This window comes from Thamnophis sirtalis, unplaced genomic scaffold, assembly GCF_051295495.1.
Source record: "Thamnophis sirtalis isolate CommonGarterSnake01/CBP01778 unplaced genomic scaffold, rThaSir2_p1.2 scaffold_4, whole genome shotgun sequence".
Classification (NCBI taxonomy): domain Eukaryota; kingdom Metazoa; phylum Chordata; class Lepidosauria; order Squamata; family Natricidae; genus Thamnophis; species Thamnophis sirtalis.
In genome coordinates this window covers 35,459,115-35,484,920 of record NW_028261384.1, presented here as the reverse complement: position 1 = coordinate 35,484,920, position 25,806 = coordinate 35,459,115, and the positions used below count along the sequence as shown (strand labels likewise).

The following is a 25,806-nucleotide window of genomic DNA, read 5'->3' as shown; positions in this document are numbered from 1 at the left end:
CTGTCTCCAACCTGCCCTTTGTTGGGAAGGTTGTTGAGAAAGTGGTGGCCTCTCAACTCTGACGGTCCTTGGATGAAACCGATTATCTGGATTCCTTTCAGTCCGGTTTCAGGCCTGGTTACAGCATGGAAACTGCTTTGGTCGTGCTGATCGATGATCTCTGGCGAGCCAGGGATAGGGGTCATTCCTCTATCCTGGTGCTTCTTGACTTCTCAGCGCCTTCGATACCATCGACCATGGTATCCTTCTGCAACGGTTGCGGGAGGTGGGAGTGGGAGGCACCGTTCTTCGGTGGTTCTCCTCCTACCTCTTGGACAGGTTGCAGTCAGTGTTGGTCGGAGGGCAGAGATCGACCAGTAGGCCCCTCAATTATGGGTTGCCACAGGGTTCGGTCCTGTCCCCCCTCCTATTTAACATCTACATGAAGCCGCTGGGTGAGATCATACGCCAGCACGGGATTAAATATCATCAATTTGTGGACAATACACAATTGTATCTGTCCGCCCCATGCCAACTCAGTGAAGCGGTAGAAGTGATGTGCCAGTGCCTGGAGGCTGTCAGGGTCTGGATGGGAACGAACAAGCTTGAGCTCAATCCCGACAAGACCAGGTGGCTATTGATGCTCCCTTCCAAGGATGATCCAGCTATTCCATCTCTCAGCCTGGGGGGTGAAATTATACGCCCCTCAGAGAGGTCTCGCAATTTGGGAGTCCTCCTGGATCCGCAGCTGACTCTAAAACATCATCTGTCAGCTGTGACCAGGGGGGCCTTTGCCTAGGTTCGTCTGGTGCACCAATTGCGACCATATCTGGACCGGAGGCCCTTTGGATAGTCACTCACACCCTTGTCACCTCAATACTGGATTACTGTAATGCACTCTACATGGGGCTGCCCTTGAAGAATGTTCAAAGACTTCAGCTAGTCCAGAATGCAGCCGTGCAAGCGATTGTGGTGCACCTAGGTACACCCATGTTACACCTATCCTCCGCGAGCTGCATTGGCTTCCCATTGGTCTTCGGACACGCTTCAAGGTGCTAGTCGTTACTTTTAAAGCCCTACATGGTATCGGACTTGGTTTCCTGAGAGACCGCCTCCTGCCAGTCACCTCCCAAAGACCTATTAGATCCCACAGACTAGGTCTCCTCCGGATTCCATCTGCCAGCCAATGTCGGCTGGTGACCCCCCGGGGGAGGGCCGTCTCTGTAGCTGCTCCGGCCCTCTGGAACGACCTCCCCGTTGAGATCCGGACCCTTATTACCCTTCCGGCCTTCCACAAAGCAACTAAGACCTGGCTGTTCTGGCAGGCCTGGGGCTGTTGAATTATCCAGCCCCATCCTATGTTATGACTGTTGCTGAATTTTTAATTGTTGTTTTTATTTTTGTACCCCACTTCCCTTCTTATTGTTAGCCACCCTGAGTCTTCCGGGAATAGGGCGGCATACAAGCTAAATAAAACTCTAAACTCTAGTAATGTCTGAGATGGATCATAATTATCTTTTGGAGAGTCTGTCATAACATTGAATTGTCATTAAGCAACCAGTTGTTAAGCAAGGATTACCTTGAAGCATGTATTACCAATTTCTGTACTTGCCACACCAGTACAGTGCCTGGTGATATACATCGTATATCATCGTGATATACATCGTGATATATATCGTGATATATATCGTGATATATATCGTATCATAAAGATATACATAGCATATCTTTAATGTGGTAAATCTGTCATAGATTTAAATGGCTGAAAGCATTTGAATAACTAATTTAGACTACCAGGAGGCGTATGAAAGTAATTATATCACAGTAGCTGTATCAAACCATTAAAAGACCATGCTTTCATTGCTTCATATAAAAAGAACTGCATAACAAAGAGGATTCTTACCATGTAGAGTTTAGCATTTTTCCTGTTAGTAATATCAGCTGCCTCATCATCATTGTCATTGCCTTCTTGAAGATTTTGCTTGGGTCCTAAAACCTGAACATAAAGAAGTTGGGTTGAAAGAGAGATAGAATGGCAAAGTAATATAAATAAAATAACTATTTTTACTTAAGAATAAACATTCTTGACCATTTTTGGGGTGATTTTGGTTGTTTCAAAGTGGCACCAACATAAGCCCACCTAAATTTTACAACTTCAATCAGATGCCTCATGCCTTTGGAAAGATGGATCATAAGGGGTTGATCTGAAACAGACACACACTAGGAAGGTAGTGAGTATTAAACTTGTTCATTCACATATTTATCCAATGGAAATATTTCACTTTCTCTCAGCCAGTGGTGGGTTCCTACCACTTCAGACCGGTTCAGCCAAACCGGTAGTGGTTTGGCAGCCTGAATCACGGGAACCGGCAGTGACCCAGGCCTGCCATGCCCTAGAATCAGTTCTCCAGGCCATCTTGTTTTTTGAGTTCTGCACATGCGCAGAACAATTTTAATTGCACTGCGCATGTGCACACAAAGCACTCACATGTGCAAACCAGCCCTCAGCAACGTGATCCTGACCCAAATCTATTCTCTGCTTATAATCATAGCAGAACTATTAACAGTTGCTTTATAATCATAGCAAAAGTTATTTAAAAATGTGATCACTTCATTGGATACCTCCTGTTTTTAACAGCATATGACAATGATGGTGAACTTTTCTGCCATTGCATGCCAAAAGCCGGGAGGAGTGCAGGGGGTGTTGTGTTCATGCATGCCCATACCCATAATTCTATGTGCCCTGCCCATACCTGCATGTGACCCCCCCCCATGCATGTGTGACCCCCCTCTCTCTGCTTTTGGCATGTGATGCCATGGTGGACCCATTTTTCACCTTCCCCAGGTTCCAGAAGCTTTCTAGGAACCTGGGGAGGGCGAAAATGGTTTCAGAGAGCCTCCAGAGGGTGAAAAACAGTCCAATACGCCAAGCAGAAATCCATTCCCGGACTTTCGGTTTGCATGTTGGGCGGTTTTTCGCTTTCAGGGGACTTTCCTGAAGCCTCCAGAGGGCAAAAAAAAGGCCAAAAATTATGGCCAAAATCAGATGGCCAACGTGTGCGTGCGCACTGGAGCTAACATGGCAATGCATCATGTGCCCTCAGAAATGGCTTCACATGTCATCTGTGGCATGCGTGCCATAGGTTCACCATCAGGGGCATATGACATTTCTTGGTATTCTGCTAGCTTCTGGTATTGTTTTTAGTTTATGCCTATTGTTTTCAGCTAGTTTTTAATATGTTATGTGATTTCTTCAGACTTTCTGATTCTTTTTTTACTTTTGTCCCAATAATGACTATAAACTAAGCCTTGAAGAATTTGGGTTCCACCACAAAACCACGCTCGACTAAATCGCATCCGACTAAACCGCGTCGCTGATGTCATCAAAAGGGCGACAACAGCGCGGAGACAGGAGCACGCTGTAAACCCTAAACCTAAAATTAACACCTAAACCTAAACCTAACCCCCCTAAACCTAACCCTAAACCTAACCCTAAACCTAACCCTAAACCTAATCCTTAACCTAACCCTAAACCTAACCCTAAACCTAACCCTAAAACTAACCCTAAAACTAACCCTTACCTTAAGTTGAATCGGCTTGCTTTCAAAGTGCTATTTAAAGCGCCCTTCTTTCTCCACGCTGGCTGTTGTCGCCCTGTTGATGACATCAGCAACGCGGTTTAATCGGGCGCGGCTTAGTCGAGCGTGGTTTTGACGGGTCACGAAGAATTTGCTAGTGTCACACTATCTTTCCAATTTGATTCCAGAAAGGTGCTGTGCTTTGCAGCATATGGATACACAGACAAGCCGATTTTCATGCTATTAAAGCAGCTTCCTATTTTTGCAAGACTGAGCAATACAATCCTCAGCTACCACATGCAAACACTGGGAAAACACAAGTGCCCAAACAATAGCAGAAAGGCAAGAACTTAGCAGTGGCTCCAAACCCATTGGTTAATAAGTCAGTTGACCACAAGATAGGATTAATGCCAAGAGAAAAATAGTTCTTCCTGTTGTGGCCCATGCCAATTTCACGTGTTTCTTTGTAACTCCATTGAGTTCCAATTTCCATGGAAGTTCACACAGAAATATTTCACAATGTTCTCTTGAATTTATTCTTTCATAAAGTGTACTTTTCTAAACATATACCTCTTTCAAGAAAATCTAAAATATGTATTTCATAGTTATGTTTTCTATCATAAAATTCAAACAAATGGAAAAACCAATCTACCCATTTGTTGGTTTGGTCACACTGTCAAAATTTAAAATACAGTTGGTCTGGTCACATTGTCAAAATTTAAAATACAATATCAAAAAACAAACTAAATACTTAAAGAAAATTTATGGGAATTATGGTATGTGTATATCAATGAACAGAATGAACTTATAGAATTTCTTGAAAGGTTTAGAAAAAAATGCTACTAAGAGAGATTACATGTCATTTTATATAAACCATTCTGTCACTACCTTGCCTCCCCAAAACTAGGAATATTTTGGACCGATTACAAGAAAGATAAAATCTTCTTTAAGTTTAGCTTGAGTTCTGGTGACTCCATGAACATGTCCACATGGTTTTCCTGGAAGAAGTAGGTTGTCATTGCCTTCTTCATATTCCGAGAGGTTTTTTTAACTTTTCAAACTAGCTCAGAAGCTCTAATATTTCCTAGAAGTCTCCCATACAAGTACTAATTAAGCCTGCTCAATTTCCAAACCCATTTTATACACCTGTTAAGGAATGACAGAATGCATTGATACCAGGGCATATAATCAAGATGAATATAGCTCAGTACTAAAATGAATCTATTTATAAATATTTATCTAAGGGCCAAATCCTGTGCAAATCTCAAAAACAGATGCACACTTTAACAATCGGCAAGTTTATATAATTTGATATTCTGGATGTAAAAAAAGGTTCTTGGACACCAGACACTGTATGTGACTTGTTTTCAAGTCTACTTCATTTTAATGGCAGAAAGAAATATAATTTCAAGATATAACTATATCTGTACAATTAAAATGAGAAAATCACAAAAGCAAATTCTTAAAAATTGAGCTACCTAGGCACCAAATGTGGGAGTGTTGGAAATTCACTGCCCAGTATAAATACACTGAATTCTCTTCATATTTAGTAAAGAAAAACTAACTTCATTTGGCTTAATGAAGTTAATGTCTAACCAGAATAGATTTAAATAAGATAACTGCAATGCAATATTACCCAGGTCAGGATATATATATTTATGATGTAGAGTTCCATGTTGACAATACAAATATTTGATAAGGGAGAAACAGCAATGCAATATAGTATAACGATAACAAAAGCACTTTAAACATATCTAAAACAACAAGCTACCTCTATATTTTTCTATCCTAGCAAGATATTATGCAATAATATAAATAAAATTGTATTTGCCAGCTGGCAAGTACAGTGGCATTATCTTATTCTTGGTATATGGCCCTTTCTTACTTTGCTGGAGAGATTAAGAGCAGACCTAACAGTAATTATTTTCAGTGTAGTTGGGAAAATGATCAACTGCCAAATCAAACAGTTCCTCCAATTCCACCCCCATATATCATTTTTTCATCAATTACAGTATACTGATGACCAGTGTGTTTTTAGTCTTATTTTAAACTACTGTTGATATTTATGAAATCCCTGAATTATTTGGGTTGCTTGGATGATCATCTTTGGATGACCATCTTTGCTTCTACATATCAATCTTTATGTTAAGTTCATGATAAGGGATCTTTCTCATATGTCCTTCATGATGATGAACATAATTTCCTTTGTTCTAAGATGTTTTCAGTTGAATAGGTTATAATTAATGAAATAACTTTTTGATTAAATCTGAGGATTCCTTTGTACATGCGTGAAAATGCTTAGTGGGCCTAGTCTCAAAGGTACTTTTTTTCAAAAGGCAACTGGACTTTGTAGGACCTTTGGGACAATCATGACCTGGATGACTGAGAATCTCCATAGCTCAAATAGGCCTAGGCAATGTTTGTCTCAGACTAGCACATGGCACTTCCTTATAGGAAGTGGGCAGAAAAGTGAGATGTGGCTGAGGAAAAACCAGAGCAGACAATGGCCTGGAGAGGAAGTTCTGATGCCATTGGCAGCAGCACTGAGTGAAAAGGGCAAAAAGAGGAAATGTTTACTCAGCCGCTACTTGCCAGTTTTCTCTCTAACAGCATTAAGTGAGAAGTAGGAGAAAGAGCAGGCAAGTAACTTCAGAGACATCTACCAAGTCAATATTGTACATCTGGAATACTGTGGAGTATATCTTGGCTTTTAAGGCTAGAGAAAACAACAGGAATGGACATCTTGGGGTACAATTGATCCAAGGTCTATTTGACTGCACTTTCAAACTGGCTTCCAAAAAAATGTTCAGAGGTTTTTGTGCTCCTGTAATTAGGCTCGTGAGAAGGAAATTTGAGATTTCTAAGCAGTTTTTAACTTAGTTTTAATGCATTTGGCTTTTTGTTTTAACATTTAAAGAGTTTAAAAGTTTTAAATGTTTTAAAACTGCTTAAAGGCTGATAATTCAAGTATTTTTTTAAAAAAATTCCCAACTGCCCTTTTAACAAGTAGCAGCTTCCAAAATATGTCAACTGGCTTCTTTATTGTAAAGAAGGATTGCAATTATTGTCCCAGGTAAACTTGGGCTAAAGCCACTCCAAGCATGGCTTAATCTGTTGTTCTGGCAAGAACCATTAATTTAGAAATTCATGAACCAAATCTTTCAGAAGTAAATGAATGTCATGCTCCATTTAAAATATCCAGGATTGAGTTCCTAGTGCAACTCAAATATTTACTAACAAATATCAACTCTGTTTTGAGGTAATTTAATCTAATCCATCCCCCCAATCTTTTAAAGCCTCCTAAGATCTGTTCAAGATTTTCAGAGAATCTCCAATTTGACCTGGAATGGCAGTGAAAGAATTTTCAACATATCAGGTACATTTCATTCCAAAGTAATCAATATTTTCCAGGAGTTTCATAGAAGTGCTAAATCATGAAGTACTCCTTGAGATAAGTTTTAACTACTTCCTGAATCTAGTCATACTTGCACTGTTCAACTACACAAAGAATTCAGAAATATGGATGTATTCTACAGCAGCCTAATCATCTATCATTAAAAGCATAATAATGTTAACTTTCTGTTTGGATTTAAAATAAATTGAAATTGGAGGAATATGGTTAGTTCCTGCGAAAAATAAACTGTTTTTAGTTAGCAAGTGCCAATTTTCAACCCCAAATTTAATTTTCCATATTTGGTGGAACTAACAACTTTTACTATTTCACTTTATTCCAATAAATTGTAACAGTTTAATAAAAACTTTCTATGTAAAAGAAGACATGACTATATTGATAACTGCAAGGTAGAGTCTTGAACGTCATTTATAACTATCCAAGCACCTCTGATCATATGCGTAGTTAACATGCTAAGGACACAATAATACAGAATATATAAGTTGATTGAATATACTATAATTTAAGTGTAAAGAGTTGAAAAAATGTAATTTCTTAAGAAAGCTGTTTAACCACTTTATACAAGAATGCTTCAGCTTGCATAAAGAAAGAAATGATGTGTGTAACCATTCATTGCAAGAGTTTCCCTTGAAATCCTTGATAAATGTCCATTTATTTGGAAATTTTTATGTGAGAAATCATTGGGGTAATCCTCTGAGAAGTCTTTCAACTTAATATTTAGTTTAATATTTGGGACACACTGGCATTCTGAAGAAGAGCTAAGTGCAAAGTGAGGCCAGGCAGGATGCAATGGGCGACAGCCGCTGCTACCTTCTGAAAAGCTGGAAAACGGAAGGCCCAGCCCTCAGACCCATTTAGGCCACCTCAATCTGGTGCAGGCAACCTGGACGAGACAGGGTTGCTGACATTGTGGTTGGCTCCTGGGCCAGTGAACGTCAAGCTTTAAGACCCTGGCAGAGACCCCCCTCCCCAATTTGCTCCCGTATCCAATTCTCTCCATCTAAATCTCAAGGAAGGGAACACTCAACAGTGCTGCAAGTGACCCAGAAGGAATTGCATAAGCTACACTTACAAATTGCTCTGGTGAGTGGTCATCCTGCCCTGGGAAGCACCTGTCCAAGCATTGGCGCAGGGACCTCAAATCCCATCAGTTCAACAAATTGGGCTCTAGGTCGATAAGCAAAGCTAGGGTTTCAAAGCTTGAAGCTGGCTGGCCTGGGAGCCTGCCCCCTCAAGATTGCCTGTGCCAGGTTGGTGGCTTTCCCGGCAGTTCACTTGATGGAAGAGTAGTCAGGGACAGGGCCTTCTCCTTCCCAGTCTTTCAGGAGGCAGCAGCTGCTGTTACCTGTTGTTCCTGCCTCACCCCGCTCTGCACCCACATCCGCTCTGCACCATATCCTCCTTGTAACACTAGAGCATCCAAGGGAAGCTGGATGCAGAGCAGGATCAGGTAGGACACAACACGCAGTGGGAGCAGAAGCTGCGGAGTGGAGCCTAGCACCCAGATGTGTGGCTATTTGTCCCACACAGGTTATTGGCTGGGGACAAGTGTCCTTCTGTGAATCACCTGGAATGACGGGGTGGCAGAAAAATGACAGGTGACCAATGGTGGGGGGAAAGCACCAATGGAGGGCCGGCTGAGGATAAGCATCCACAATGGGTCAGCTGTATTAGATAGGACATGGTGAAGTGAATGCAGCCATGGGCCCATGGTTAATTGTTCTAAGTTTATGATTACTAAAATAGAGATTTCTGATCAGAATAGCCAATCATTTGTGTTTAACTCCAAGTGGAAGATTTTTTAAAGATTTACCTTACACCTATTACACTATTTGTTTGTTGATTCATCTGGCTATAACCCTTTTCTAGTTAACTATCCATTTACACTCAGAACAATAACATATGTAATGGGGGGAAAATTATGGGAGATCCTATTCATATATCTCTACAAAGCATTTGTAATTAATCCCTAAATCAATAATTTTAAAGGCAATGATACACAAGATTTTCACCAACCAAATCTAAGGCTCCTATATGACATTTAAAAATTATTTGTTTGCATTTGAATTGCTTTTCTTTTTAGTTTAAGCAATGAGAGCCAATCCTGGTCCTGACAAACAATTTTTTAAAGTTTGTTTTTTTCAGAAAAGCATGAGCAGAATGTCATGACAGATGTGAGAAAGAAATAAAGAAAAGCATGTTTGCTATAGATTACTTCAATTGTCCTCATGTTGAAAGCACTCAAGTTAACTAAATAATTCTCACAGTGGGAAATCAGAATGCCCACTGTGCCAGTCACTATGTAATCATAAAGGTGGACAGACTGGCCAGCTGTATTATTAAAAGAATGATATTCTCAGTTTGTTAGTTATAGTTCTATAGATTTTAACCAATTAAGTATATTGAAAGTCAAATTAATTGTTTAATAAATTAAATAAATAAAAGCTTCCTTTCAAAAAATTGCTTTGCTGTATCAGAAGAAAAAACACTTTTAATATCTTGGATTTTATGAAAAAATATATTCTACTTTATGTATAGTCATTGAAGGAACATTTAAAAACTCTGCCATGTAAAAATCGTGAATAGAAAACATAGGTTTTCATTCAAATCCATGGAATAATTGTGACATACTCGGAATAATGAAGCCACGATAAACTACTTTAAATATTTTTCAAATTAAAAAAATTTAATTTGAATTTAATTTAGAAATTTGGCTATTTGTAAAAGAGATCTGCTTTCCATTTGGAACTGCGAAAAAGAATTGCAGGTTAATTAATAACATGATTTAATTGCTACTTGTAAAGCAGAAAAAAGTAAAATTCTATGTATACAAACAAAAAAAGAACAGGATAGCTCTGCTTACATCGAAATAAAATAAATAAAATCAGTTTTATGTATAAATGATACAGAAATTTTATGGGTATTTCTATGCAAACATTTCTCAAATGTGAGGGGACAGGGGACTGCTTTATGGCACACTTCCTTCCCTTGCTCAGCTGCCAGGATGCCTCCAGAACAAGCAAGGTATTAGGAGGGACCTCCCCTCCAGAGAACTTTTGCCGGGAGAGAGGATGCGGACTGGTTTGAATACAGGCAGTTTAGTGGCCAGTGCCTCCTTCACTCATTTGGGCAGGCAGCGAAAGAAAGGAGGCATGCGATAGCTGAGGGCGAAGGTGCTCCCCTCTGCCCTTGGTGCCAGGGATGCTTTATCGCGCATCTCCTAGCTTTCTCCACCTGCCCCAATGAGCAAAGGAAGTGCTGGCCCCAAACAGCCCGCGTTCAAACAAGCCTGCTTCCTCTCTCCTAGCATGGGTTCTCTGGAGGTGGAGGCAAGGTCCCACCCAAAATCGGCTTCTTTTCTTCCTGCAGCATCAATCCGTAGGAGGATGGCATGGACCATTTGGCGGTAACAAGAAAATGGGGGCTTTTTTGCCAGCCTCCCAGCTGACAAAACAGAAATTTTCAAGTCAGCGGGTGAACACAATCCTGGGTAGTCAGTTCTGGCTCTCCCTTCGCCAAGCATGTCCTGTTGCTGCTGATGCTACTTTTGGTGAAGCCAATGGCAAGAAGTGGCTGCCAGCAATGTTCTCAGCAATGGCAAGAGCCCTGCCGCCACAGCAGATAGCTGAGCTATTGCTCAGTTGCTGTTCTGGGGTGCCATCAGGACAAGAGTGGTCTTGGGAGGGATCTTCCCTCCTTCTCCAGAGAGCCCATGCTGGGAGAGAGGAAGCAGGCTGGTTTTAATGTGGGCGAGCAGGTGGTTTAGTGGCCAGTTCGGGCACTCGTTCGGGCAGGCAGAGAAAGAAAGGAGGCACATGATAAAGCACCCTCGCCACCAAGGGCGAAGGGGAGCGTTTTTGCCCTTGGCTATCATGTGCCTCCTTTCCTTCTCTGCCTGCCTGAACAAGTGAAGGAGGCACTGGCCAGTAAACCGCATGTTCACCCACATTCAAAACAGTCTCTCTCCCAACATGGGCTCTCTGAAGGGGGAGGGAAGGTCCCTCCCAAGACCTCGTTTGTCCTGGCAGCAGCCCAGGACAGCAGCTGAGCAATAGCAACTGAGTGAGGGAAGGAAGAATTCTGGGAGTTGAAGTCCACAAGTTTTCAAGCTGTCAAGTTTGAACCTCATGAGGGTTTTTTTTCTAAAGGGTTAGGGGTACAAGGGCCTTGTAACTTGATAGCTTTAAGACTTGCACATTTCAAATGGCAGAGTTCCTGCGCCATCATGACTGGAGTAGGAATTCTGGGAGTTGAAGTCCACAGTCTTAATGTTGTCAAGTTTGAAGATGCCTGGGTTTTTTTCTAAAGGGTTAGGGGTGCAAGGGTCTTGTAACTTGACAGCTTTAAGACTTGCGTGCTTCAAATGCCAGAGTTTCTGAGCCAACATTTTGGTTGCTAAGCAAGGGCATTGCTAAGTGAGTTTCACCACATTTTACAAGTTGGCCATGCCCACCTGGTCACGTGACCACCAGGTCACACCCATGAAACAGGCCACGCCCACATAATAGGTAGTAAAAAGTTTGAACCTCACCACTGGTGCATGTGCTTGCCCACTGCTCACATGAACCATCTCCTCTCCCCCTCCCATTGTCCGCAAAGCCAGAAAGTTGGGAACCGCTGGTTCCCAATAAATCTAATACAAGCTGATACAATAAAACAATGCTCACCCTCCACCCTCAGTCTTTAACGACTATTGCACACTTCATGAAGCATATGATCAACTACTTTGATAAATGGTCCAATGGTCTTCAGGATAAAATAAAGTCTGCAGTTGCTAATTATTGGTAATACTGTAACTATAGTACTTTCAGCCACTATTTCACTATTCTCAAAAAGTTTGCATAGCAGCATGGCACATTTGTGATATTTGTTAAATTTTACATACTTCTAAAAGATGGGATTAGAGCTATAGTCAAATCAGAGAACTTCAAATTCATTACTCAAAGAGCAGAAATGAAAATGCAGATTACTTTATCCCATCTGGTGCTTTTTTACATGACTATTCCTTCTCTCTTTCTCTTTTTTTCTCTCTCTCTCTCTGCAGGTTTGACATGTGCCTCTTAAATCTCAAGTCACCCTGCATGGATCATTTATCATCTTATCTGCAAGTTGAAAAGGGAATGTACTGTTTAACTTTTATTATTCGGTGAAGGATATAAGGAAGTTATTTTATACTTGAAATAATGCCAGCAGGAAAGGGGGAAGAAAATGGCAGTAAATTTAGTTAAAAGATAAGTGTTTATTTCCAAGATTTAATGAGATACATCTATCCCATAGTTTTCAACATGCAGTTATCTAGGCAAATTAGAATCCTGAGTAAGAGGAACAAAAACTCATAACTTTCTTGTTGGCTTCTCTGTAGAGAAATCTGTGCTTTAGAGATTATAATCATCATGTGTTGTATTCGTTCAAGGACTTTATAAAAATAAATTGAATACATTACCTTGGACTCAGTTCTGCCATTTTAATATAATAAATAGCCACAAGTTCTGTGAGAGAGTAAAGGTTTAAAAAAGTCTGCTTGATCATAGGCAATTTTCCATCATAAAAGTTTTGCATCTTGATCAGGAATTCTGGGATTTCTTTTTTTTTAACAACACATTCCACAGCCTAAAAAAGTTTGAAAGTACAGGAAACGTGTGTGTGTGTGTGTGTGTGTGTGTGTGTGTGTGTATGCATATATTACGTTATATTATTCCAAATTATATTATATGGAAAGTACAGCTGCCTGTAAACAAAGCAAATCATCCTCCAAGCAAGTTTTTGTTTTTCTGTTCAATTTGTGAATTTACTGACACCAAATCCCCTGTCATTTTCATAACTATTTCTCAAAAAACCAAAGCTCGCACAACTTGAGTTGTTTTTGTCTCCTTTGAAACAAACTGGACAGAGACAGCTATACTTTTATCACTATGCATGGATCCAAATTTTGCCTTCTCTTCGGCCACTGTTGGTGTGATACTGAAGTATGGGGGTTCAAGTAACAGTTCTGAATGTTTCTTTCCCAGGTTTCAAACTGTTCCTTAAGAGCAATATAGCATTGTTGTATTAAGATTTCCACAGCTGATTCTTTCAACAGAATTCTACACTATCATCATATAAAGTTGTCTCTTATACACTATGACAAATAAACCTTGTCTCTGGTTGCCCAAAGTCATATCCATATGGTTTCTTATTAAATATGATTGCTTCTCCTAGGCAACTCAAGAATGTAGCCTGTTCAGGCCTCTACATTTCCTTGAAGAAGGAGAATGAAATAAAATCTGTTTATTGTATAAATATACAAACATTTACTATGCAAATTTTGAATAAAAACATTTCTTTCCTGATCCTATTTTATACTGAGTTGTCCAATTACTGATATATTCTTTGGTGTCTCATAGGATAATTTCATTTCAATTTGCTCATTCATTCACTCATTCAAACTATATCAGGTCACTTTTTAATACCCATTCCTTTCTGGTGTTTGTTTCACTTTCTTCAGCCTGCAGCTCACTACTGATCTATATAAATCAGGAATGTCTATCCCATTGTGGGCTGTATCAGGATTTTGTTTACCCATGGGGCTGGGTGGGATGGCATGGCATGGTCATCGTGGCCAACTGGTTGGGCATGGCCGGGTTGGGAGGCCCGGGGCAGCACAGGCTTGTCTCTCGCCATTTCCAGGACAACCCTGTGAGACAATTCTATCATGGGCCACATCCTGCCTAGGGGCTGCATTTTTGATACTTCTGACATAAATCAAGGATGAGAGGATAAGAGTTTTAATCAAAGTTCCTTTCTAACCTTGACAAGATGCTTATACCATCTCACACATAAAAAATCATTCATGAGATTTGGAACTATGGCCTGAGACAGGCTAGATAAATTATCCAACTAACAGGCATTTTGTAAAGCAAATGAATATGATACCTTTAGGAGTTCACGGGGTTCACTTCCTTCATCCACAACAATCAATTGTGCTCTCCCATTCCGTTCATTGTCTCTAATGCCCACAGCAACCTGAGTAGCTTTCAAGCGCTCATATTTATTGCAGGTAGAGCCACACCACTGGTAAATATGCTACAACAAAACAAACACAATTTCAGTTAACAGAATTTACTTAGGAAAGCATGAATGTGAAGTAGGAAAACTGTAGGATGCTTGAGGACTTTCCTTCATTTGATGTACAATCAGTGAGGAGGTACTGAGAGACAGCCACCATCCAGTAAGCTCTGGGATCAACAGGGACTTGAACATGAGCCCCCAATCCAAGCAAATACCCTGAACATGTATTTTACTGACAAAATTATTTTTAGAATTCCAGGTGCTTGTCTTTCTTTGCAAAATGCAGAAGTTAAACATTTCCTCTCTTTTTGTTTTGTCTTAGAATATAGAAGCATAGTTGAGAAAACTGTGAAACCCCCTTTGTACTTCACAGGAATTTATATGTTGTTCTTTAATATTAATATGGATTACATTTATGAAAGTTTTTTTTCTTCTGAAAAGTTCTAGGCCAGTCTTTTCAAGCTTAGTGCCTCCAGATTTGCTTTCCATATTTTATGGCTATAAATTCTGGAATTGTAGTTCCAGAATAGAGATGATACAATCCAGTAGGTTAACCTTAATATTCTGGAGCTTCTATATTTCCACAAGGAAAGTTCTATTTTCATAATATGAAGCAGAGTTGCACATGTTTTTTCTCTATGCATATACATTCCAGATACATAAATCACAAGTTCTGAACAAAATTTATTCTCAAAGGATTCTTTCTGCCATTAACATCTAGCTAATGAAAAAAATGAGATGAAAAACACTGAAAATTAGTATAAGCTATCTCATATTAGAAATTGATTCTGTTCTTGCTGACAAACACATTTTAAGCAGTGTTACTTTGAGATACCCATCTTGACTGAGTGGTGAACTCAGAAGACTTAAAACAAGGATTTTAAAAGCGAACTCAGAACTCGTACTCCTCCAATAAAAGTCATATAAAGAAAATGAGATGCATTTTCATTCTCCATGATTCAGCCACCCAAGTACAAAAATTGCCAGCTCTGGGGCTATGGCTGATCCATTGGTCCAAACACAGCCTAAAAAAGTTTCCTCTTACTTCCAAAAATAGAGCAAAAGGAAAATGTGATAATCTGTTAATACTGGGTGTTATTTAGCAATAAATAGTACTAACAGTTAAGCAAATAGCATGTTCTTATTTACGAACACTAGGGTACATTTGCTCAGAAAAAGTTACAGAACTAATTTTGTTTTTGATATCAATGGAGCATTTGAATTTCCATCAATTTCTATTGCACATAATACATTCCAAAACAGGAACAAAAATTAAAATCATACTGTACTATGAATTTACAAATACATTCAATGGTATAAAAGCATATAACAGAAAATTAACGTCAAAATTTTGTTTAGAAAATATTTAATATTTGTTCTAGATAAATATTGCATGAATGATTGCTTGGCATGTAATTCTATTCAATTAACATTTAGTTTTAGCTGAAGTTAAATTGATTTAAATACAGGTAATATCATCACCATTTATGTAGCAATTTCTGTCTGTGCTTGATTAAAAATTGTAATTCGGCAGCAACCTGTGTCAGGTGTATGTCTGTGTCATGCACACACACATACACACATGCGCTTGAGGTTCACTGCATAATATTAGGTAGATTTTTCTAAATAGAACAGATAGATTTAGAAAGAACTCTCTGCTTATAGTGAACACATTACAAATACAAATACAAAGTGTTTAATTTTTCTTTTCATTTTAGCAGTGTCCTTTTTGTAAAAGAAAACAGTACATAATGATAAAAGGAGTGAGAAGGACAATATCGGTTCTTTCAATTTTCCTATGGTAAAAGTAAAGAGAGTTAAAGCAAAAGAAGGTAAGACAAGGTCCTGAAGTATATTTTTAGAACATCAGAAGTAAAACAATCATTGCTACACTTATATGAAAAGAACTAGTTTCAAGGTTTCCATTAATAGCTTCTGCTTTTCCCCACACAGAACTCTGGAGAAACATCCTGTTCAGACTGGGATTTTCCACTGTTAACAAATTGAGACATTATTTCCATGACAGCCTGGATCAAAAACTTTTAATATAGGGTCCATGTAGCTCCTTGAAAATTGGTGTATGTGTTGTTTGCCAGTTAGTATAAAAATAAAAAGGATAAGGAAGGCAAAAAAGATATTCTTCTTTTCTACAGCAAGTAGAAAAGGGAAGAAAGCAAGGTCCCAATAGCAAAATTCTTTCCTTGTCATAACACTGACCAGCAGCGCCTGGCAATTGGTCTTGGCCCATTTAATTTCCACACTTATTACTACAGGCTGTTTCTAATGAATAATAAACTTCTGTCTTCCCAAATCTCTATGAATGAAAACTGTATTACTATATTCTTGCCACTAGGAAAACTTTGTGTCTATAAAAGCCATGTTTTATATTTCCATGTTTCTCTTTGTCTACCTGCCAGAGAAATGACCACAATCTTCTAAATGACATGAATCATAAAACCATAAAGCTGGAATGACTTTAGGCATCACCTCATCCAGCCTCTTGCAGAGAATAGGATGCATTACATCATTGTTGACAAATGACCATCTGGCTTCTATTTGAAGAACCCTGAAGAAGAAGAACTTACAACTTCACGTGGTTCTTTATCTGAAAACTCATAGCTTATCTCCTTTCAATAATCTACCACTGATTAAACATACTGTATGCATTCATTTAACATTTCCTCAAAAGTTTGGTTTCCACTCCATAGTTTCTTGGTAGCCATCATTGAAATGTGCTCCAATTTGTCAGAGTAATCTATGAATGTGGGGCATAGAAAAGTGGGCTCTAATCTAAGGTGACCAGATTTTCAGATTGGTAAAGAGGGCACCATTGACCGGGGGGGGGGGGGGGGGGGCTTGATTAAAAATTTTATATTTTGTCAAAAGGTCACACAAGGTGATTATGTGACCCCAGGACACTGAAACCATCATAAATACGAATCTGTTGCCAAACATCAAAATTTTGATCACGTGACCATGAGGATGCTGCAATGGTCACTAAGTGTGAAAATGGTCACTAAGTGTGAAAATGGTCACTAAGTGTGAAAATGGTCATCAGTAACTTTTTTCAATGCCATTGTAACTTTGGTCACTAAATGAACTGTTTGAAAGCTAAAGCTAGCTTGCATTATAATGCCTTATGCTAGCTTACATTTTCAAGAGAGAGAAGCTAAACTCCTTATTAGAATTGAAATAGAAATGGATAGAGTAGAGTAGAGTAGAGTAGAATAGAATAGAATAGAATAGAATAGAATAGAATAGTTTATTAGCCAAGTGTGATTGGACACACAAGGAATTTGTCTTTGGTGAATATGCTCTCAGTGTACATGAAGAAAAATAAAATAGAATACATTCATCAAGAATCAGAAGCTACAACACTTAGTGATAGTCTCTCTCTCTCTCTCTCTCTCTCACACACACACACACACACACACACACACTCCTCCTCTGGATTCACTGGGCCATTTATAAATTCCCCCTCCTATGCAAACACTCCTTCAGCCTCTTTCTCCCCTCTTTCTGGATTCGCTCCAAAGTTTTTAAAGTTACCTCTTCTGTATAGAGACCAGGTTATCAGCCACGTGAGACATATGCTGTGTTTCTATGGCACAGTAATCCCCTCCCCAAACAACACACAATGCCAATTTAGAAGCCCCGAGCAGCTGAGGCGAAGCAGCAGTCCGGGGCGGGGGCGGGGGAGGGGCAGAGCTTGGACAGCCTCGGAGACAGCTTGGCAGCTCCGAGAGAGAGAGAGAGAGAGAGAGAGAAAGAGGGAGGGGAGGGGCTGCTCAAAGCAACAGAAGAAGAAAAAATCCGTGAGGGAAGCCCGCGGTCTCCACATGAAGTAAAGTGTTCTCCTTCCTCAGCCATTGGCAACAGCTCCCAAGGACGCGTGGGCGGGAATGCACTCGGCTTGAAGAATATACGCTCCCAGTTGCTAGGAGAGCCTCAAGGCGGCTGGAGGCTTTTTCATATCTTAAAAAAAATCAGGACTTTTTTTAAAAGCCCAGGATGCGGGACAAATTGTTCAAAAGAGGGACTGTCCCACTGAAATCGGGATGTTTGGTCACATTACTCTAATCAGGATAGAATAGAGTGGAACAATTACTTTTCATACCCTGAACTCTATACTCCTACAGTATTAATGAATCCTAATATCTAATTTACCTTTTTATCAGCTGCTTCACATTTCAGATTCTTATTTAACTTGTAATCTAAAAGGCCTACTCAAGACCATAATATGGACAGGTATATTTGTAATTCATTCTCGTCCCATTGCTTTTGAGCATTTCACATCTGCAATTTCTGTTTCCTTTTGCAGTAAAATCGTATCAATAGTATTTTTCATAATTCTGTCTATGACCCTTGGCCCACATTCCATGAAAATTTCTATCTATGAATCATACCTCCTGACCACATATAGTGGGAAGAAACTAAATGGAGGATATATCAAATTTGACTCTTGTCTTGTGAGAATAGAATTGTTTCAGTTCTTCAGTAGCATTTCTACTTTCTATTGCGAAATGAAACAAAACAAAACATACCCAGAGGGAAATATGTACATATGCACCCATTTTTAAAGATAAAGTTATAGATTACTTAAATAAAATGTAGATTTTATTTGACAAATTTAGGATTTCTAAGAAACATGATTTCCTGCAAATTTTCTTTTTGTAACCTGTACAAGCTATAACTATAAATTAATAGTAGTAAACCTCCTCTGATGCTTAATATTGAGTCTTAAATCATATAAATTTCAGAAAACCTTTTCTCAACCTAGTGCTTTCAGTAAGGGGGAATTATTAAAGTTATTAACCAACACATTTGGCAAAGCATTCAGATCAGAGTACGGCTAGACAAGACATTCTGGTTTGAATTTATACATTATATGATATTTGCAGGACTCTCTCCTGTTTGTTTTGAAAACATAAGATTTGTGACAACTTACCGTTCCAAGATCTACGATGAAGCAGTCTCCTTTGTTGAAACTCTGCCAGCTAAGGGGGACTTCTGTAGCTCTAACTACTCTCCGGCCCTTGATATGTAGGAGTCTCTGAGCACTTAGGTCATTTGTAATTACATGCTTAAAACCAGAAGCAATGCCACCTGCCTGGAACAACAAGCACATCAAAGAACCTAGGCTTTAGAAGCATATATTAGAGATCATAACAAAACACATTTCCAGAAAACTTAAATTTGGATACTATGCATGCACTATATGCTTGAAGCTTCCATTACATACAGGCAAACCATAAAACTTATTTGCTTTAGTTTTCCCACATTCAGGTGTAATCAGCAGTAACAACTCCATCTAAGTGACTTCAGCAGAAATGAGAGATAAACGAGAATCACTTCATATCAAAGACAGATATGTCTTTTGGTACTTTTGGCAGAAAGAAGCTATAATAAACAGGGCTATACAATGCAAACAGAGAGGGAATGCTAGAAGCAGCTTCCCATTTTTTTCTAGTTTGGGGGGCTTTTAAAATATTATCTTAACATTTTAAAAACATTTAAGGCTTGATTAATTCCACTATTATTCATTTGACATCAGTGAAATTCTGCAGTCCAGTTGCTTAGGTTTCCGAACTCTCTGAAAAATTAATTAGAGAACAATACAGCAATTTTAATGACTTTTCTTGTTTCTTGCTTTTTCTTTTTTCTATTTTTAATCTTATGTTACTCTGATTTTTAAATCTGAAAAAAATATATCAGTAACACTTATAGGAAAAAAGAAGTCCTATCATTTTCTTCATTAACAATCATCCTTGATAGCCAGGAAACTATAGTTCATGAAACAACTTCCTAGTACACTGAAGAAGGTACACTAATCTAAGAGTTCATCGACTGAATTATCTCACTGAGTTCATAATATAATTCTTTAGCTAAAGAGGCTTGGTAGTAATTATGCATATTATTTAAAATGGATAGGAGGGTTGCGACCTCCTTTGATTTCACATTTAATATTACACTGATTCTTTAATGTAAATAATTCTTGAAAAAGACTCTTATTGTCATGCTATACCTTATATTTAATGCCTCCTTTGAAGTATCCAACGAATTGTGTGGACTCGTAGCCTTGGATTTCTCGGTGCTGCACAGGTTTCCCTCCAAGATAATCATCCAGCTGAACAGTAAAGATGGCTGCTGCAGTGCTTTCGTCCTGAGTACATTCTTTACCTATGAGGAAGTATAGTATGGTTCTACTTAAAGAAATAGTTGATGACAATTTTTTTGCCTTCTCCTCAGTTACAGATGTATTCTCAATTATCTAAAAGTAATCTTTGACTTACAACTGAAATTGAGCTGGAATTACAGTCATAAATCATTACAATGGTAAATTGAGGAATCATTTATCAGACCCAGCTTTTCAGCATTTTTTTATGATGGTCATTAAGCAAATCCATTTTATCCAGTGGGTCTTCCAATGGTAGGATATCAGCAAAAAAAAAAAGTCAAAAAATGTGCCCATACGATGACAGAATACCCATAAAAGTGAGTTGGTTTCCAAGCAGCCAAAATATAATCACATAACCATGGGAGCCTGGGTCATTGTAAGGCTGAAATCAGGTTGTAAGTAACTTTTGGAGAGTCCATTGAAAATTTGAACAGTTACTAAGCATCTGTTCGTAAGTATAGGGAGGTCTACCTATAATCCCAATGCTTTGTATTTTCCTTCTATTTATTTCTTAAATAATTAAATCTGTGTACTTTCATTGTTTAGTTACGTAGTTTCCGCCCTTTGGCTTTGCAAATTACTTCTGTTGGGGTTGCTCATCTCCAAAAATTGTTTTAGTTCTGTGTATCCAAACATAGCTGAAGGTTTGTCTTCACAGCAAATATATCACTAATACCATCTTTCAGGTTAGGATCAGAAAATTTCACTTTTTTAAAAACTAAGCTCATTTTTTTAATGGGAACTACCAAAAAGCACTTAGCAAAACTGAAGAATCAGGACATCAGGAAGAATCAGGACATCAGGAAATGAATTTCTTTTCTTCCAAGCTTGGTCTTGTTTCAATGACTTCCACTGCCTTTTTCAATGACTTCCACTGTCCTTTTTGACACCATCCAAGCTAAGTGGGATGTTTCAGGAAAGTGTAATCTTTTAATGGCTATCTTTTAATAACTTATAAAATGATAAAACTCCTTCAGAAAAATTTATATTATTCATTATAGCAAAATACTGTAACTAGTTCCATTTCTCCTAAATACATAGCAACAGCACTTAGACTTATATATAGCTTCACGGTGCTTTTTACAGCCCTAAGTGGTTTACAGAATCAGCATATTGCTCACACCAATCTGGGTCCTCATTTTATCGACCTCAAAGGATGGAAGGCTAAGTCAACCTTGAGCCTGGTGAGAATTGAATGGTCAAATTGCAGGCAGCCAGCAGGAGGCAGAAGTAGTCTGCAGTACTGCACTCTAACCACTGAGCCACCACAGCTCTTGTAGAAATCAAGAGTCTCCTTTTCTCAATGAACCATATGGAAAATTGGTTATTTGATATGTTAACAGAATGATGAATAAATATGAGAGACTACCTCACTTTACAAATTAGATATAACTCATACCATCATACCACATGATAAGGGCACTATCTGAATTGGCAAATTAATGTTTGCAATAAGAAATCAGTTTTTAGTGAAATTGTCAGTCATATGTTCACTTTGGTTAGGCACAACATTGTCAATACATAATTATTTTTGTTTTATTTTGTGAGGCTGCTATACAAACTTATTCAACAAACAGCTAAAAAGAAATGAATTCTGGAACAGATACGTTGCTTTAAAATTATAGCTTGATTTCATTTCCAAACTAACAATAAATAATCTATCATTTGATATAATGGTAACAGAGTTGCATATCTCCCCCATTTGAAGCCTATTTTATGGAATAATAATTTGTTGATAAATCATTTATCAGTAGCAAATTTCTGCTCGTCTTCCAAACTAGGAGTACAAATTTTCATTTAGCTTTATCTCTGTACTATCTCTGTAACTGAAATGTCCAAATTCTGTTTTCTCAGAGACTATTTTCCTTTGAAAATGAAGTTGAATTCTATCCACTGAATTGAACACCATTTTTTTATGAAACTTGTACTCCCATGTGAATGTAAGATTATCCAGCCAAATTTAATTTAAAGCATGTCTAGAGGTTTCACCTCTACCTCAGAAGCATTAACAAAATAGTTTCATATATTTAAGCACAAATCATTTTCCATCAGATGCAGAAAACACTGATATTGAATGTTGGGGAAAAAGTTGGTTTTTTTTTTTAGATAAATCAAGAACAAAGAAACATACATTTATATTGCATAACACTGTAACTATAGCTGAATATTTAAAAGAAGCATGTTAAGCAAGTGAAGACTTTTTTCTTTCACATGTGAACATATGAAAAATTACACAAAATTGAGCCAGAAAAACGCTGTGTCATAAGCTGCTTAAATATCTCAGCTACAAATTACAGAGGATACTTACATACCATTGTACTGTATTTAAAATAGCAGAACCTCATAGTAAAAATGTGGAATTCCTCAGTTCGCCAGTATTCTCAGTTCCTTTCTAGTTTATTTTCATGTTCTGATTTGGATAAGGGAATCCTGAGAAATGGGCTGACATTTTTCCCCTCTGTCCTTACATCATTTCTTCACCCAGAAATAATTATTTCTACTAAGCATAATCCAAATTACACAGATGAACCAACACTCTTGTCTGAAGAATTGGAAAGTGTGTGTGTGTGTGTGCGTGTGCGTGCATGCGCGCATGCATGTATGTGTAATACAAGCGAAGGTTTTTATTGAATTGACTGGACAAAGGTGAGATGCAGTTGATAAACAAGATATATATATATATATATATATATATATATATATATATATATATATATATATACATATACATATACATATACATATACATATACATATACATATACATATACATATACATATACATATACATATACATATACATATACATATACATACATACATACATACATACATACATACATACATACATACATACATACATATATATATATATATATATATATATATATATATATATAAGCAATATATAAGTGTAAATGCTATTGCTATACATAATTGCCCAGCACTACAGAAATCCAGTAAGAAAGTGACATCTATTACACCAGATAGCTCCTGGTGGTACCATAAAAATATAATGGCTTTATTTTAACAAGACATTTTTTTCTGCATTTCTTACAGTATAAGAGATGAAATTGACTTCACCCTCCTGGAATTTGTCTTTCAAAATACCCTGAATTATTTATTTCACACATTTGACATAAATGCATCACAAAGTAATGTCGAATATGTTACTGAAATAATTTGACAATGACAATAAATTAAACAGCATAAATTAAAAAGATAAAATTAAAAAGCATTGAACCATTCATTCAACATTCAATAAGTCTTTAAAAAGTGCATAAAATATGTTCAATACCTTGAAACCTTCACCTTCTAGAATTTGATTCAACTAACTGGAGCAAATTGCCATTACAGTTTACCTCATGTCCTTAATATCATTATGGAAATCATATTATTTGCACCAGTTATGACAAATTAAATAATTTGCATCAGTATGCAAATCACATAAACTGCTGCAAATGATGAAATTTTCATCAATTGAATAATGAAGTTATAATGTAAATCAAGTAAATTGTGATGTACTCTGCAATTTATAAATAGTTTCTCATGCCAACTTGTCCACTTAATCTGGAGATGCTCTATCTTGCTAACTGGTCTCCCTTAAGTAGAAACCTCACCATTTCCAGGTCACAGTATGATTGCTGGTGCTATTACAGAGAAGATCCTACAAATAACTTACCTGCTGACACTGATAATCTTGATTAATGCAGCAGGACTGCTGAGAACAGAACAGATGACCTATCAGTTATCCTGCTCCCAAATTGACTGTAGATTTACATGGAAAAAGCAAAATGTGGAATCTGATCATTAGCTAATTGGCAGCAAATGCAGCTGCTTTAGCAGAAATGAAATCTTGTCAATGCCAGGTACCTTATCCAGAAATCTGGCTGCATTATGGGAATATCACTATACATTTGTAGACATTATTTCATATATCAATAGAACCACCATTATTGAACATGTGCCTTATACAGAGTACAAAATACTTGTATTTTTATCCCAGGCGTCTACAATCTAGTCCAAACTTTCTCATCTTGGCATGTTGCAACAGAACTCCCAGAACTCACAGCCAACAATTTTGTTATGAATTATAAAAGCCACAGTTGAAACACATCTGGAGAATTCTAAACTGGGAAAGGCTGAACTAGAGTACAAGACTCCCTTCTTTTTGTAACATTTTAATGTAACTTTTGTTCTCCAGAATCAACTTTGCTATGCATGCCTATGCCACTAAACTAAACTGTAGCAACAGCCTTTGCTATACATACTGCAAGGAAAAGCTGAGTGAAGTTGGGTAACATTTGGATAGCAAACTTTAAATGTGTTGCAGCCATACAACATCTGGCGAGCAACAAGGAGAAATAATTTGTGAGCTAAGTATTTTCTACAGAAAGACTTATTTATGCATTCCTAAATTGGCTGCTAAGTTCACTTTGAGCTCTTTGTGCTCTGTTCAGCTAAAAGCTGAGATATTTCATTTTTTCCCTCTAAATCCACTGGGAACAATAGCTGCTTTTCCAGCAAATATGTTCCTCCTAACTGAGAGCAACTTCAATTATCAAAGATAGTCAGTTTTCTTCAAGCATGTTCCTGTTACTGCAGCACTTTTCAGATATCTTGGACTATTATTAACCCCTCCTAAGTAGTGGGTACTTTTAGTTCTGTTGGATACTATTAAACTCAGTTCCTCTTCCAATATATGTTGGACTATTATGCTTAACTTCTCCTTCCAGCCCTATATCTCTGCAATGAGAGCTACCCTGCTCATCCCTAGACTACACCAGAGTTGATCGAATGTGTTAGCAATTGTAGTTTGATCCCTCTGGAAGCTCTAGTTTCAAAAAAGCTTATTTAAGTTTTAATATGGTTTTAGATATGCTTTGTTTTTCGCTCCATTAATTGCCCCATCCCAACAAGTGACCCAGCGCCCTACCTAGCCAATAGTGCAGATTGTAGAAGGTGGCGTTGCTCTTCTTGACGGTGTGCAACACCAGGTAGGCGTCGCCGACGTAGAAATCGCCGTGCAAAGGTTCGGGCACCGGCACCAGGTCCATCTTCTCTATACGCCAGATTTGCAGCCCGACCTTCTGGCCTGCCCGGGCAAACTCTTTGTGATAAAGCTCCGGAGGTGCCATCTCGTTGCGTCTTCTGCTTCAAGCTGTCAAACTAAGTTGACCAACCAAAGTCCTCACTTCAGTCGGGTGCACGTCTCAGCTGCTGAGTTTCATCTGCGAAACGCAAAGCAACTCTCTCCGCTTTATAAACTTTAGTCTGCCCGGGCCCTCCAGCGCCCCGGGAGGGGGAGCGGTCCCGATAGGCGTGTCTTATTTACACTTTCTTACCAGCTCTCCAGCTCAGAAGACCGACGCCTCGCTAAGCTCGGAAGCGCACCTGGGCTGGCTTGGCAGGAGAGCCGCCTCTTGCCTCGACGTTCCACTGGGAACAGGGAAGTCCACTGACCGCGCCTCCGAACGGTTGAAAGACGACTTGTCTCGGGGAACAGCGAGTTCGTTCAGGAAGAGCCAGCAGGAAACCTCGGGGCGGCCAAAGGGCTGCGAAACTTGCTTTTCTTCCAGCAACCTGGTTTTCTCTTTATGTTCATTTATAGC

The 25,806-nt window shown here is 38.4% G+C and overlaps 1 protein-coding gene across 1 annotated transcript in view; it reads right to left on the bottom strand.

Moving 5' to 3' along the window:
- The window catches only part of SCIN (scinderin), a 51,208-nt gene extending 25,673 nt beyond the window's left edge, over positions 1–25,535 (bottom strand). The window contains exons 1-5 of the mRNA XM_014058543.2: positions 25,131–25,535; positions 20,042–20,196; positions 18,965–19,126; positions 13,882–14,031; positions 1,883–1,975 (exon numbers count right to left, since the gene is read on the bottom strand). Of these exons, the coding sequence (XP_013914018.2) occupies positions 1,883–1,975; positions 13,882–14,031; positions 18,965–19,126; positions 20,042–20,196; positions 25,131–25,332 (762 nt within the window). The 5' untranslated portion in view covers positions 25,333–25,535. The remainder of the gene's footprint in view (positions 1–1,882; positions 1,976–13,881; positions 14,032–18,964; positions 19,127–20,041; positions 20,197–25,130) is intronic.
- Positions 25,536–25,806: the final 271 nt, after the last annotated feature.